The sequence below is a fragment of the Aquila chrysaetos genome, chromosome 16 (genome assembly GCF_900496995.4).
Source record: "Aquila chrysaetos chrysaetos chromosome 16, bAquChr1.4, whole genome shotgun sequence".
Lineage (NCBI taxonomy): Eukaryota > Metazoa > Chordata > Aves > Accipitriformes > Accipitridae > Aquila > Aquila chrysaetos.
In genome coordinates this window covers 9059169-9075816 of record NC_044019.1, presented here as the reverse complement: position 1 = coordinate 9075816, position 16648 = coordinate 9059169, and the positions used below count along the sequence as shown (strand labels likewise).

The 16648-nt window shown below is 36.4% G+C and overlaps 1 protein-coding gene across 12 annotated transcripts in view; it reads left to right on the top strand.

Annotated features, from left to right (window-relative positions):
• PPP6R3 (protein phosphatase 6 regulatory subunit 3) overlaps positions 1-16648 on the top strand; it is a 68644-nt gene that overhangs the window by 33167 nt on the left and 18829 nt on the right. For all 12 annotated transcript variants that reach the window (XR_003926916.2, XR_003926917.2, XR_003926918.2 and 9 more), the window contains 8 exons: positions 94-207; positions 914-1043; positions 2922-3074; positions 5036-5185; positions 5710-5774; positions 8384-8499; positions 8887-8972; positions 13672-13758. Coding sequence is in view for 9 of the 12 variants with exons in the window: in XM_030039112.2 (XP_029894972.1) it covers positions 94-207; positions 914-1043; positions 2922-3074; positions 5036-5185; positions 5710-5774; positions 8384-8499; positions 8887-8972; positions 13672-13758 (901 nt within the window). In the remaining 3 variants the exon portion in view is untranslated. The remainder of the gene's footprint in view (positions 1-93; positions 208-913; positions 1044-2921; positions 3075-5035; positions 5186-5709; positions 5775-8383; positions 8500-8886; positions 8973-13671; positions 13759-16648) is intronic.

The following is a 16648-nucleotide window of genomic DNA, read 5'->3' as shown; positions in this document are numbered from 1 at the left end:
TTATTAATTTTACGTGGGCAAATGGTAGCTACTTCTGTTGACAGATGTATCCTGAAGTAGTGTTGTATCTGATGCCAGTGTTCTTCTTTTCAGACAAGAAATCATAGAGCAGCTGCTGTCTAATATTTTTCATAAAGAAAAAAATGAATCTGCAATAGTCAGTGCAATCCAAATACTATTGACCTTACTTGAGACAAGACGACAGACGTAAGTCTTCTTATTTTGCTTGAATTATGCCTGCATAATTTAACTGAACTACTGTTCAGCAATAGCAAGTGTCTTACATGTACTTACAACTGAACCGTTTTTGTAGCCTGTTGTAGATGAACAAGTAAAAGAGCAAGGTGGTTGGCATTACTACACTTTCACCAAATGACTGGTCTTTCTGCAGTTCTTTCTAGAAGCTAGTTTAAGTGCCACTTCACAGATCAGACTAATTACACTTCATCAGTTTGTTTCTGGATACAAGGGATAGAGTAAATATGTACAGTGCAGTGAGTGGGTATTGACCTTTTAAAAAGTTACGTGGAATTTTATTATAACTTTACTTTGAGAAACCGCTGAACAGATCTCTGTGGTACATTCAACTTGTTTATGCTGTTCAGGATAGATGAGTGAAGCTCTTTATCTGCCTCAAAAGAGGAAAAAGAACAGCTGTAATGTTTACTCTCAAAACCATATTGGAGATTTCAAGCACAATAAACCTAAAAGTACTAGAGCCAGTGTTCGGAAAAACCTTGTTCAACCGTTACTTCACACTTAATTTATATTTGTATATAAAACCTTGCTTTTACTTGCTTCTTCATTCTTTTCACATGCCTTCAGAACTGTGACACTCTCAAAATCATATCTTAAACATGTTTTATAACTAGTTTTGATATTAATTATCAGATTTTACTTGTGTGTGTTTTAGATTTGAAGGCCATATTGAGATCTGTCCTCCAGGCATAAGCAATTCAACATATTCTGTCAACAAAAGTGTTTTAGAAGCCATAAAAGCACGACTTTCATCCTTCCATGAACTCCTACTTGAGCCTCCAAAAGTAAGTGAAACCTTGTGTTACCAAATTAATTGAAACAAGACTGTCACTGTGTGACTGTATTTTAGGCAGCAAACAAAACCCAGTTTGACAACTTTCAGGCAAGTGCCCAGGCTCCTTCCCAACCTGTTGTGAGGTTTGCTGTTCATTATTGTTGTCCCTGAGCCAACATGTTGTGCTAATTGATATGCTTTTCCAGCTTAAACTCTGTTTAATTGGCAGAATAGCCTTGAAACAATTAGTTTCTGAAAGCAATGAAGAGAGATTTGCTATATGTTCTCAAGGTGGGTCCTGTTTTCTGCTTGGAAATCCTATCTGGATAGGAAATATGGACTATGGATGCTTCAGTTGTTTGGAACTTTGGCATTGCCCATGCGAGGCCTGCACAGTTCCTCTAGACTTGCCCAGGACACAAGTAGACCAGCTCATGGCATGCACCCTGTACTCTACGCACGTTAAATTCTTTGATTTAAGCAACTTACCTGTGTCATGCTGTTGCAAAAGATAAATACAAGATGTATAAATAGGGGGGTTACCTATGATCCATTTATATTTTTCCACCCAAATTTTCACTGGCAGAATTTCAGCTGGAGCACTGCACCCTGAACTGGGTGCCGCAGTCCATAAGAGAGAAGGACCTGTGGGCCAAAGTGAAAATGAAGACCGGAGGTGTATAAAATACCAGATAGGGTGGGTCAAGGTAGTGTTAAAGTTTATTTTAGCCTGGAGAAGGTGAGACCTCAAGATTTCCAAATGCAGAAGAGGTAATAAAATGCACAGAAACTGTCTTGTCTTTGTTGCAACAACATGGCAAGATACAGGTCTATATTACAGTAAAAGCAGGGTCACATAAGATACTGAAGTTTTCTGATGGTTGGACATACTTAGCATTTGAATAAGTCATCTAGTGAAGTTATTGAATCTCTTGCTTATTCTGAGCACTAGTTAAATGAGCATCTTTAGCTTTTTTTCCTTATGTAAGGAATGGACTAAATGAACTAGCAGGATGTCAGTCATCTTTTTTTCTGATGCAAGGGTGGCGCTGGTCAGGCAAAAATGTCATCCAGTGTTACAGAAGGCAGTGGTGGTCTCCTTGTCTTCCTATCTTAAGGCACAAACACATTTTGACGTTTTCATTGTGAATTCCCCTGCTCGTTGCATATTTGCTACTAGTTTTTTAGCTTTTAATGGTAGCTAATACCAGGTTTTTCTTATTGGCTGGCATTTAGTTATGTGACAACAGTTCTGGTTTGTTAACCAGCTAAATTTCAATGTAAGAACCCTGAAGCTTATGACTGTAACAACAAGGACCCATTAGTGCATGGAAAGAGATTCTTGCTGTGTTGCAAGTAACTCTTTCAAAGACTACAGACGGAGCTTTTTTCATGTGTAACATCAGAATAAGACACCAGAGAAGCTTGTTGCTTGTATGAAATTGTTTTCAAGTATATGAAGTTAGCATTGTTGAGGCATTTAATATACTTAGGGACTGTCTACCTACCTGGGTATGTTGTAGCAATGTAGACTATAGTTGTACATGGACTAACCAGTGAGAAGCATTGCCTGGGAAATATCTCCTAATTCCTTTCAAGGGTGGGTAGAATGCATCTACTTTGAGATCCTGTCTGTAGTTCACAATCAATTTTTACAGTGTCATTGGTTTCATGTGGCTGTTCTTAGTGCTTCCTGTCTATGGACTTAAAATAAGCTATAGTGTTCAGAACTAAAAATTGCTTTTTTGCAGGGTGAAGGCAAGACTGTTGCTGAAGGCCTGATTGTATATATTTTTAAGCACTACCCTGTCATTGTGCATAGTAATGATGAGCTGGTTTTTTAAAGATATTTTAATGGGTTTTATGTATGTACCCTTTTCTTTTTCAGAAAACTGTCATGAAGACAACCTGGGGTGTATTGGATCCACCTGTGGGAAACACGCGTTTAAATGTGATTAGATTAATATCTAGCCTTTTACAGACAAATACAAGTAGTGTGAATCAGGAGCTTATAGAGCTTAACAGCATAGGAGTAATACTGGTAAGAACTTTATGCTGCTGCCTTTATTTTTATGGATTGCTGTTAAGATCTTGACTTTTTCTGTCACTGCAGATAACTTGTACTAAGTGTTCCAGCCTAACTTTTCAGTCTGTTTGTGTTATGGCTTCTATTGCACTGTTTAAGAACTTTTTTAGTATTGGATTTTACTGTTAAATTCATCTGTCTGACCTCAGCGTTTTCCTCTGATCACTTGAATGATTCTTATTCTCTACACCTTCATAAATATATAGTGGTTTTCTTAAGCTTCTTTTTTCATCTGTACGTTCTCAAGTTTTCAGCCATGTTCAAGGCTTCCCTGCTGTTTTCATTCTTTTCCTAAGTTGTTCCCTCAAAACACCTTTTCCTCTCTTAATAATATATGGCACACCAAATGGTATCTCAGCACTGTCCTATAGAGACAGTTATTCTTGGTAGCTCACATGCCTTCAAACCTCTGAAAGCAAGGTGTTGTACAGCAAACTTTCAGTCAGTTAACTCACTGCTTTTTGCTAATGTGGAATGTGTACTTTTAGTGCTTCCTGTCTCATAATTCAACTACAGCAGGACATGTTCTTTGTGTTTAGGTTGACCAAAAAATTTAAATGGTGGAATCAGTTAAAAAATATCTAGCAAAACATGCTAGAACTTATACTACAGTTTCTGAAAACAATATGTAAACTTCTGCTTCTAAGCAGGCAGTTGCAAACTTAAAATGTAAATATTTTTCTCTGCCCTGAATTGGTTTAGTCAAAATCCCTTTTTCCTTAATACAGCTATGGCTGTAATGTCTTCATCTCAATTTCTTTGCAAAACTTGGGTTTGCAGACAGGTGTTAACTTGTATACAAATAGTAACTGAAGTTTTTCCTAGATGGGTTGTCTAAGGGAATGTACATGCTATGAACATGTGCATGTTCTTATAAGTAGATTATTTTGTAAACTAAATTCAGTGAGGTTTGAACATGCTTTTCTGTTGCAGGTTTTGCATAAGGATAAAAAAGTAATTATAGCCATATAAACTTCTTGGTGCTTCATGCTGTTTGCTGAAACAGTACGTGCTTTACTGTGCAGACTTGACTGTTAGGAAAAGTAATTGTCTAGTTCCAGTAGCATATCTTTATTGGGACGATGTCACTAGTTTAGGAGGACTGAAGGAAAGTTGGAGATCCTCAGCTGTATTTTGAAGGAGACTTAAATTGTTTAATACTGTTCTAATCACTGCACATATTTCCATAATTAATTTTACTTTACCAGTGACAGCAATTATTTGACTTTTGCAGTAAGAAGTAGTCTAAAATAACTGGACATAAAGCTTGAAAAAATATTTCCTATGTTTAAGAGGACTAAATGAACACTGTTTACTGTATCTCAACCTCAGTATTTGTTTTGTGTAAGGTGTTTAATAATCTTAAACTGCATCTAGATTATCTGAGGTAGCCTTCTGTAATGGAAGAATAAGATTAGATGACAGGTTCAAAACAGGTAGATATGATTTTGTAAGGAATCTCACTGAAGTGAGGAGCACATTATAAATGGCATGGTAGATGCTAGAAGTTTAAGTGAACTCAAAGCAAGCTGTCAAGGGCTACTAAGGTCATAAATAACACTTCTGACTCTGGGACCTTCTGGGCTGCAGCTAGCAGAAAGAATATAAGTGGGGAGTGTCACTCCTCCCTGTCTTGTTCTCTGAAAGTGTATTATTGGTTACCCCCAGGATAAATCCACTTACAGTTGAGTTTTTGTTCTGATTCGGTATGATAGTCCTTGTGTTCAGATAATGGCAAGCACAAGGATTAACTTTTTTGTAGGTCACAAATTTTCTCTTGCATGATAATACTTACTCTAAAACTTAAAGAATTTGTTCCAGTGTAGTCATTCAAATGACTTGCTGGGTTCAGACTAATGGTTACATTTAATAAAAAGACCTTGGTTTATGTAAACCTTGTTGAATTTGTTTTTCAGGACATGTTCTTTAAGTATACATGGAATAACTTCTTGCATACTCAAGTAGAAATCTGTATTGCATTGATTCTTGCAAGTCCTCTTGAAAGCACAGAAAATGGCACAATTACAGATCAGGATTCCACTGGGGACAATCTCTTACTGAAACATGTAAGTTGTGGGGTTTTGGGAATCTCTTGAATTTTTCTGTTTCCAGCCTATTGTAGCAGTTACTCTTAAACAAAATATACCCCAGTTTTATTTATGTGTGGAATGAACAGGAATATTTTCCTGTTTTTTCTTAAAATGTCAGTTCAGGGTGTTAAACCTGAAAGTGCCATCATAGAGTAGATTTTTGCTGCCCTGAAGTGAGCATGTGTACAGAGCTGCAAGTATTTATTTTCCTTGAAAGAAAAGTTCCTCTTACTTCTAAGAATTAAAATTGCTATTTCAATAGCTTTATGCTACTACAACTCAGCAGCTATAAAGAGAAGTAGAATTAATGCAGGTTTAGCTTTTAGGCTTGTGGTTGGGATCTGACTGCTGCTTCTGAACTTTAAACCCTTAATGAAAGTATTTATCCTCAACCTGAAATTAGTTGTCTTATAAGACTTTAGTATTTGTTAAAATGAACTGTAAAATGTATAATAGTGTTCTACTTTACTGCTACTAAGCATATTTTGCTTTTTTGATAGCTCTTCCTTAAGTGCCAATTAATAGAACGAATACTTGAAGCGTGGGAGATGAATGAGAAGAAACAGTGAGTAACTAGTTTTCTAATTCCCTGCAATTTTCTACATAGGACTTGAATTGTGAAATGAATGTATGACCAATTCATAACTCATCTGGCCAGTTCCAAAAACACTCGTATGTTAATATTTGGATTAAAGCTTTCTCTCATACCACTTTTTGGTAGCATTCTACTGCTTTTTCCCATGACCATTAGAATACATAGTTTTTCATTCTTGCCATGTATAAGATATTACTATGATCTTTAAAGTCTACTGATCTTCAAGTACAGAAACATACCATAAGTTTTGAGAGGACAGGAAGTACTTTTCTCCAGTAAGCAATTTAAGATTATTTATAAACACATCAAAGCATATTACATATTGGGGAGCGACGGACTCCTAAGTAGGAAAAGCCAAGTCCTCAGCAATGGAGTAACTTCTAAAAGTGTTTGTGGAAAGGATTGAAGTTTCAAGTAGCTAACACTTTCTCCTGCTATGAACACAGTTTCAGACAAAAACCTCAATCTTCACCTGAGGGAGTAAAACAGCTCTCCGAAGCCTCATAAGTTTGGCTCAGGAGATGCTGAACAGTAAATGTTAGCTCTAACTTGTCAAAATAATGAATTAACTGACTGGGATAGTGTTGCTGGTTTGCTGGTGTATTATTTGAAACAGTTCTACTCCCCAAAATATTCCTCTTCCTATTTGATGTGAATTGGATGGTAAATATATGGCTAACATAACTGACCTGAAAATAAGGATGTTGAAGTAGTTGAAGAGGGTGGTACAAAGAAAAGGAATGTGACTTAAATTAACCGTAGAAAACATGCACTCCGAAATGTCTTCTATTTCATATCATATTGTCCTGAGGTTACAGAGAATTGCCAACTTTATCAGCAATTAGACTCTCGTAGGAGAGAAGTATGGAAAGTTATTTCCATAGATCCAGCCTAAAACTATTCTTTGGTTGGATAAGAATGTTCTTGATCTGGTGCTTACCATATGGATGAATTAATTAAATATTTAGTCTCATGTTTGCAAATATTAATCTGGAAAATATCGTTGTAAACCTCAGATTGTGCTTTTATCTGGAAAGAATTGATTTTTATTTGCGAGAAACAAGCAGACTGTTGTTAGTAATTCATGCTTTTATCCAATTTTGTCCAGGTATGACTCCAAATATAAAACATAAGTCCTTAAGATAATCTAAAGGTATTTTTAGCTTGGCTGCTTCAGGAAATGGATTTTTTTTCTTTTACGCTTTTGTATTCTGTCAGTTAATGTTGTTTTGAGCAGCTCTAGAAGCTTGAGGGTGACTGCTTTCTGCTGGTGAAAATTTGACATAGTAAAAAGCTGTTTGATTCACTGGGATTAATAAGCATTTGCTAGCAGAAGGTACGATTGTATTGTAGACTTTTTGGCTAGGCAATGACAAGGCAGTCCACTTGTCAAATACAAGCACTCTATGGCATATCCTGTATTAGAAATTCTAATCTTTGCCATCATCACGTGTTGCTTGTTTTGAGTGTACTTGTTACCTGAGCAGTCGAAATTAGACAGGAATCTCTCTCTCAGGTTGTTCCTGTAAACAGTGTGATACTGTTTCATTCATGACATCTTGCACTGGCATAACATAATTTCAGTTACCTTGTGTTAGATGATGATGGTGGAAAAATCAAGTGATGTGATTTGTGTTTGTGTAACATAAACTACTTCCTGAACTGCTGTCACTTTACAAAGATTTCAGTCAACTTCATAGGAGGTTTGCTAGCCAATTGAGTGGGTCTGTCCTGATTTTTCATTTTAAAAGCACAAAACCTTAAAAAGTTGTCACAGCAAATGTCTGGTTAGCTTGCAGCTAAATGCTAGAATTTCAGTCCAAGTTGGAGCTCTCACTTGTAGCTCTTTGGTCAGATACAGAATGGTTCTAGCTGATGATAGCTACTCAAAGCACTTACTCTAAAACCTGGTAATTCCTGTTTCTACAAACGAGTTCTGTCACATTAAAAAAAAAAAAAAATTTGAACCACCTTGTAATTGTATCTTCGGTATGCACTTAAATGTCATTCCTAAACTTCAGGAAAGCAGTGATCCTAACTTAAACTTCAGTTGGTCATACCGTTCCAGCTCTGTATGCTAAAGGTAATGTTAAGAAACTCTGCAGTACTAGAGCACACTTAGGATTTAAGAATTTTTTCTCTTTTGATCAGCAACTCAAAGCTCTGAGAGAATGTTCAGTGTATTGGGGTTTTGAAAAATACTCTCAGCAGCAGAAATTCCCTAAAAACTGTAGATCCATTGTTAATTTTGTCAGTATCTCGATAATGCTGTATACTTTTCTTTCTACACACAGGAAAGTGAAAGCAGAATTAATCTGTTCGGATACTGTGCACTTCCTTCTTGGTAGTTTACATGCTTTTTAAGACTTCTAAACTGTCTCAGTGTAGTCAAACCAGTTGGTATCTTAAATTCTTGAGTACTTTTGTGAACCTTTGGTTTCAGGATGCAACTCTTCTGCTTAAGAACCCTTATGCTATTTGTCTTGTGTAACTTCTTGACTCTGGTAGACTTTTGTAACAAATAATAGTAGCACAGTTGCTCTGAGTGTGGGCAGTTGAATTCCTTTTGTCTCTTGTAGGGCTGAAGGAGGAAGACGGCATGGCTATATGGGTCACCTGACAAGGATAGCAAACTGTATTGTGCATAGTACAGATAAGGGGCCAAACAGTACACTAGTCCAACAGTTCATTAAAGGTAATGTTAATGGTCTTAAGTTTGTCTTCGTGGCTTTCATTATCAAATTTTGAGGAAATGAATCAAGCTTAAATTAAAAGCCAGCTGTTGGATAAAAGAAGAAAATACTGATTATTTCTGATGCATTCAATTTAAAACCAGCCATCCTTAAACATATGCTTAAGTCTTTTTACCCAAACAGTATCAAAGCTCTCTGAAATAAATGCAAAGAGATGCTGATCTGCTTAATTTGGACTTGTTTGCTAGATGGAGTAATCCGTATGGATTTAGGAGGATATATATGTTCTTTACAGTATTTCTGGTAGAGCTGAAGAGAACAATTAAAAATTAAGTGATGATCCGTTGTCAATAGTATCAAATTGGGTTTTTTCCTGTTTCCTACGCTAGAGCTTCCAGAGGAGGTCAGAGAGCGATGGGAGACATTCTGCACAAGCTCTTTAGGAGAAACTAACAAGAGGAACACAGTGGACCTGGTAAGTAGTGATAGGTAAGGTATCAAAATTGCTGCTGTTTACTTGGGCCCCAGTTTCTTTTTGTTAGCAGCACAACCAGTCTTCCCAACTACCATGTACTTGTGTCAAGAAGTACATCTAGTTGCTGAGCTGTGGAACTGATAATTCTTTAGTTTACTTTTCAGCTAAAGCCGTACCATTAATATTTTGCACGGGCATCTTGCAGTAGCTCAGTTTGTATAGCTCATCCCAGACAGTTGCCAAGAAGGAAGATTTCTTTACAGCTTCAAGTTAGTGTCACTGAAAGCTCCTTTCTGCTTGAAGAGTACAAACTAAAACTGTAGGAGCTGGTGTTAATTGCTTTAACTACAGTATGTAAATGAGCCTATGTAAGTTTAATGGAAAAATGCTACCTGTGTCCCAGTGCATATGTTACTGACCTTGCTTAAGTCAAGTACCTTTGCATACTTTTGTTGTGCACCTGTCAAATTTCTTCTGCACACAGCAGCAGTGATTACACTTTTAGAAAAAAGCTAAACTTAAGTAGAAGTACAAAGAGGTTTTGTGTAATCATGTTAAACATAGTTTAAGAGTAATCACTTGGAGACTTTAATAAGCAGAGGCTGTTTCCAATAGCAGCAGACCAATTAATGAATTTTAATATACCCGACTTCTTCAGGGATGCAGTGCTTTGCATGTGGCTTCATTAACTTGTGCTGGTGCCATATTAATTGGGCTACAAGACTAATAGACTGTTAGATTTGCTATTTCAACATAATACAGCAACTGGAACATAACGCTAACATGATGTGTATGGCAGTAGAAGCAATAGGAAATTAATCTGCAACTGTGCAACTTGTGCACAGGACCAAATGATGTACACATCGTATTTTCTCCATGAGCCTGTGAATGCAAAGAATTTCATAGTGCTTGTAGAATAATGATATTTTCCTCTTGTTAGAAACTACTTCTTGGTCAAGGCCAAGAGAAAAGTCCTCTAGAGAGGCGGAATTTTAAGCTGATTTATAATTAATAACATTGTAATTAGCTCTTTAGATATGTAATCATTTACTTGGACATACTTGATGTAACAACAGTAAAACCTCATTTAAAACATATCTCTAAACTCCACAATATTCAGTTGAATAGAAATACGAAGCATTAAAACAAATTCTTGTATCTAAAATGCCATCTGGAAAATACTGTGTCTTTGAATTTCTAAAGTTATAGGCTTTGTTTCTGCTTGCGTGATCAATTCTCTTGAGCTTTGGATTAGCATGTAGTTCAAAGATAAGCAGTAATGGGCAGTACTCCTGCAATGGTGCAGGAGATATTAAAAGACAGATCTTACAGAAAACTCAGCTTGTTGTTTTACTTAGTCAAGTTTAAGTTATAGTTATTGTATGGGTGTATCCTGAAAGCACAGCCCCATGGTATTTCTTCCCAGTCATACTGTCCCCTAATACCCATGCTTTTGATCTGTGCTTTGCTCTCCATAGACCTGTCCTCTTCATCTATAAACCTGGACAGCCTGGTATGTCTGAGTGTTTGCTCTTCTGTAAGTTGATGAAAGCATCCTGGGTTAAAACAACAGCTTATCAGAACTAGTGTTTATACCTGAGAAATTATATACCTGGTTTAAAGTGCAGATTTTCAATGTCCCCAGAGCAAGATCTTAAGCACACCTTTCTTAATTTTCTGTGGGTTAGCCTTATATTTATTGCTGGGTAGATGAATAGACTTAGTTACTTGGTAAGGTTACTTACTTCAAGGTTTTCCTGTCCTAAGGAAGCTGTTGAACAGAATCTAGTCATGGGTGATATAATAGTTAAGCACACAGTTCCTGACCTCAATGACAGAGCTGTGGTTTACTGTTATACTTGATCTTCTTCAGTCAACTTACTGCATTTACTAAGATCAGATGATCTGATCTTTGTGTGTGCATACTCTTATGATGTGAAGTTCATTAAAAAGTATGTAAATAAGTTCGCTGTGTGAAGGCTGTGGAAATAACTGATCTTGTGAGTACTTTGAATGCTTCAGTCATTTGGTGCTCAACAAAGAGAGCTCTTTTACTATAATGGAACAAGGTATGTGGTCCTGGGGTCCCATGCATAATGAACTGCTTCTGCAGCCATAGGACTATTCTTTTTCAGTTGTTTTACATCAGGAATGTTGATTGTAAATCTATCAACACTTCACCGCTTTCATTTTCTTTCTCCCTCTGTAGGCTTCTCTGTCTTTCAAACAAGTTCTTGTTACATTTTCTAAACCAACAGTAACTGCAGACTTAGAAGTGAGCGTGTAGCAGCACTATCTCAGAGTTTCCCCAAAACACTTTACAGACTTTATATGAAGCTTATTTTTGTTTTTCCACTGCTAATTGTCCTTCTGGTAGAAGGTAGGCAGTACTTCACTAAGCTTACCTACTTACACTTACCTAGCTGAAGTTTAAACAAATGTGGAGTAATTGTTCATTTTCACTTTTGACAGGGTACATTAATGATGCTGGCACAGTGAAGAATGCTATACAATTTGTAATACTAGGTTTGTACAAGAGACTTTGTATAACTTCAGATGTGTCTCTTTGGCATCCTTCCAATATTAGTCATGACATTGAATGTTCATTAGGTGTGCTTAGACTAGGTGAGGAGAATATACCTCCCCTAAGCCTAAAAATATGTCTACAGGACAAATTGTTCATGGTTGCCTTAATCACCATATAGTTCCTTTCTCTTAAGGGAAATCCTTCTCAGTATTACCAGGAAATGAGGGGAAAAAATGCCACATATTAGAATGAGTTATTGTGAAAAGTGCCGGTGCTGTGTGTTAGTGTTAGAAAGCAACTGGTCTGAACAGTAAGGAGCTTGCTTAAGTAAAGAATTAATTGCTGGAATTTGCAGTGGTCATTCCCACTCCCTTCCCTGGCATAATTCTGCCATTTATTTATTAGGGTGGAGTAATACTAGTTTCTTCTTCCAGGTTTATGCTTCAACTAAAGCAGCTGTCAGAAAACAAGAGAAGTAACTCATGTATCTTAAGCCTTATGTCCTGCTGGTTCCCAAAGGGAGAGTTTGGGGAAGAAGACACTATGTCTAGCTAAGAGTCCTGAGCTCCTTTCTGTTACAGCAGTAAGGGCAGGATTTCTACTGGGGATTAACTTGTTTATTAGTAGTAACTAAAACTAAATAAACAACTTCTTACTTGGGTTTGGGTGTCTTTTCCCCCAACAAATTGCAGTTCTAGAAGGAGTAGGTATGTTAACTTTTGTCCTCTCAAAAACTGCCCACATGATGGGGGTGGTTTATAGGGCAGCTCAGGTTGTGGTATGAAATGTCATATAATTACCTTGAAGTGTGCAGACTTTGCAAGAATATTTTCATAAATATACACTGAGCACTAACCTTCAATAGACTTGGTCTGTCATTTGATATAACAGTTCTCCAGACACAACAAGTCCAGAGATCAGTTGGTGCATTCCTATTCTTCCCACTTATTGACAGTTTTAGTGTTGATAGGTCGAGTTTCCTTCAGAAATTCACTAACTTGAAGTCAGGGTACTTCTGGTATGCAAATTGCAGTGCAGGGCTGAATGGTAGATGTGCAAGAATAAAGCACTCCCAATTATTTTTTTTAAATAAGTGTTATACTAACAGAGGAAAATGCATAAAAGCAGAATATACTTCAGCTAACGACTTCATTTCTCTCTTGTACATGTGTCCTGACTAGCACTGTCCTGTGATATTTGTGGAAGCATAGAAAGGTGTCTGTCTTGTATGAAGCCTTGTATGTGTTTCAGTACTCCTTTTGTATAAACTTGTATTTTCTTCAAAAAATAAAGAATCCATGAACCACCTGACTTAACTTGAGAATCTGTAACATGGAGTTCTAGGGGTTTGTAGAAAAATGCAATATATTATAGCGCAGTATAAATTTTGTCATCTGTAGATTGCTTTATACTAGTGATCCTTCATAGAGTATGTCTTAAGGGTTAGCTGTCACTACTGTTACTTTAGATAATTGCTGTCCCAGCTAAAATTACTTTTGGAGTGCTGTTCTGATTGAAGATGAGTACTTCCAAGAACATGTTGCTTAGATAGCAGTGTCACTGAACAAACTATTCCTACTAGTTCTGTGTCAGATCATCAAAAAAATCTCTAATTTCAAGGGTAATGTTTAAAACAGTGGTTGCTGTGGCAACAGCTCCATGTTTGTTTCTGCAAGTACACATTGGTTATGAATTTCTGAAGTTTAATTCTTTTGTCTTTTTGTAAATAGTGTAGATATGCAAGACAGTTTCCCTTTAATTTTTATATATTTTATATGTAGGAAAGGAGGAGGATCTCTGTATATAATCTAGTATTTCGGTGACTATTAATTCATGTGCTGTTCAATATATTTTGTGCAGTACAAAGACAAGATGCAAGTTTTGTCTCATTTTGTTTTAGACAACTGTCAGCTGTAGGACTGGCTTTTTTATGTTAAATAGTCATTCTGAAGTAGTCAAAAGTTTTGGCTTTTTTGGTATCTAATCCTCATGTATGTATTAATGCTATTGAAATATTTCAGGGACTGTTTTATGTGGTATAGCAGTTGGGAAAACTAAAAATAATTCAGTTTGTTTCTTGTTTTAATATGAAACTGAAGATTCAGCCAGGTAGTGTGAGTATACTTGAGTGTCTGTCATATACTATGCAAATGACTAAATTCCTTTGTATAGGTTACTACCTGCCACATTCATTCTTCCAGTGATGATGAAATTGACTTTAAAGAAACTGGCTTCTCACAGGATTCTTCTTTGCAGCAGGTGAGTTGAATTCTTTTAACAGTAGAAGTTGCTCTTTCTGTAAAAATAAGAAGTTTTAAAAAAAAAGCAGTGCAACTTCTATTTCTATCACAAGCAAATACAAATCTAGGAAGTTTAAAATAAAACTTTGGCATGTGTGCGTGCACACAACTGTGGTTTGTCAAACCCAGAGGTATGGTTTTCAACACAAGTCATTCTCTTGGTGTGCCTTCCAGTTTTTAGTCTTTGATCATGCTGTGTATGCAGATTTCTACTCATTATGCCTAAGAACACATTTTATGTGCCAGCCGTCTGGCTAAGTTGAACACAGTCTCTATATTAACTTTAGTTATTACTTAGACGTAGAAGTTTGAAATGGTGGCTTCTAATTGTGTTCTCTGGCAAGTGTGAATTGCTATAAAAGTGAATATGGGTTTTTGTTTGGTTTTGCTAATAGATTTTTTTTTTAAATGTTGACCCTTATTTTGATGAGGAAACAAGGACGATTGGGTATTCATTGTTAAATGTTTTTAGTTTTTGGCAAAATACTAAACTCTGCAGCTGTCACAGCAATACGAATGAAGAGCGAAGTATGCTACAGGTTGTAGCTAGCAGCTCGAATGCTTTTAACTTTATAGGCCATTGATACCTGGCAAGTGTATGTAGCCAAATCTTCCTGAACTAAATTTCCAATGAACTTGATCACTTATTTTTAAATTCAGTATATGCTTTTGACAACTCATTTGTGAGTGTTTCAAAGATAATTTCGTCTTTGGTTTAATGAAAAAAAAGTTTTAGAATGCCTAGGGAATTTTCAGATCAACCAGACTGAAAGCTTAAGTCAAAGCTGTGTCTACCTTGAAGTTTTAATGCTTTCATAGCTGACTAATTGATAATGATACAGTGTTTACTATGGTTATGGTATTAGAATATTTTTGTGATGAGTGATTATGGAGACCATTGGTGCCATTTTGATGAAGAATGATGACATTTCTATAATAGTACTGTCCTATCTGCAATATGCATATCTTTCAATTCTTTCACTGGTGGTGAAAGAGTGGGAGCCATGTGGCACAAGACTGCCAATAGATCCCTTATATGGAACACATTACTAACCAAAATCTTTCAGCTCACACTCATAGCTATGTAGTCACTACCTAGTCTAAGACTGGCTTTGGTACTTTATGCATCTTATGTAGTTTTTATAATAAGTAATTACTTGTCTAAGTTTGAATTGTGGGTAGTGGCTCAAATTTTAAGAATCTGATGCATGTGATTTTTGTGCATATAAGGTGCACCTGAATCCAAACTTGGTAAGTTGGGTGCTATCTGTAGCAGCTCTAGTGAGAAAGTAAGATCTTCAAATATCTCTGTACTTTTCATGTATCCCCTTAGTGATCTGCTGTGCCTAGGCAATCCAAGCAGTCCCAGAAAGTTGATCTGGAAATATGCAGGTGGTCCAGTGCTGTTTCTTTCAACTTCATCACCATTTTCTTAGTCTTTGTTTTTTTCCCTAAGCTAAGCTAGTGAAATATACTTTCTAAAGTGGTCTCATGAGGAAAGCATGATACTAGACAAGATAAATCACTGATGGGAAATGTATTGAAATTACTTAAAGCATTCTTCAGCTGCACAAATTCATTCATAAAGGTGTGTCTGACAAGCTAGAATACCCTATTCTAGACCAATAGTTAAAGGAGGAAACAGGAGGTAAATTTCCAGAATTCAAGCGGACCCATTAGGAATTGGATAAGGGAGGAAAATACCAAGGGACCTATTAATTTTTGGTTTATTTTTGTCAAATTCAACTTCAGCCTGTGCAGAATTATATTTGCTATGACTTCTTTCTTCTGGCATCAAAATCTAGTTAAATACTGTTTTCCAATGAAGACCCTTTGTTCCAGAAGGGAAGGTTTCTTTTTTTTCCCCCTTTTTCTCAGAAACACTTTTTATGTAAGTTTCTGAATAACGCTTCAGAACTGACATCTTTGAAGAAGTGTTCTGTCACCTAGTTCTGGGTTGTAAGGTTTCTCATGCCAGCAGTATTTAATCTACTCTGTTGCTGTGGCTCTGGAAGCTTTTATTCCAGGAAAGCATTGTTCTGTTCTCCACCAGCTTAGTACCACTTTTTGTCTCTAAAGCATACTGAAAATATATTGGAGAACAGGATAGAGCTGTCTAGGGTCTGAGATACACTAGCAGTTTATAACTGCATTTTTATGTACTTGTTGTCTACAATTTTGATGTAGCGATAAGATTTCACACTAGTTTCATAACTACCTGATGTCATAAACCTCATGTCTTAATTTTTCTGTTTGGTGAGTGGTGGTCTTAATGGTTGTACCTTTTGTAAACAGAACAAGTCTGTTTAACTTCTTTTGGGTTTTTTTCTTCCCATGGAGGTAACTCACTAATTGCTTTTGGTTACATGTGTTTTTTAATACCCATAGTAGTGAAAATACTTTACAGGAATGGAGAGCTCAGTAACTGTGTAAAGCAGAGTAATTATTTTATAGGGAGGACAGCCAGTAATTGATTGTCTACCTGTGTAATGTTAATATACTAATTGTGTTAGTATCAAATCCTGAAGTTTTTCAGAACTATCTGTCAGATCTTAAAATTTACGATCAAAAAGTAAAAGAGGTCTTGCTTTGGCCTTGCTTAGCGTGATGACCCTACCAGTCATGAATGTTTTTCAGACCCACGCCCAGCCCTGATAGTGTCTTGTTGTATATCATCCTTCTGTATCTCCTTTCTTTTTCTTCCAGTTTTCATAATGCCTTAATCCAAACTTGCTTTTTTTTTGACCATTCTCTTGTTTTCTTTCCATATTCACTTTGGTCAGCTTGACCACCTTCTTCAAAGGTTTTGTCTGTGTATGTGTCCCTTTAGCTACCTGGGCAAGAGACCA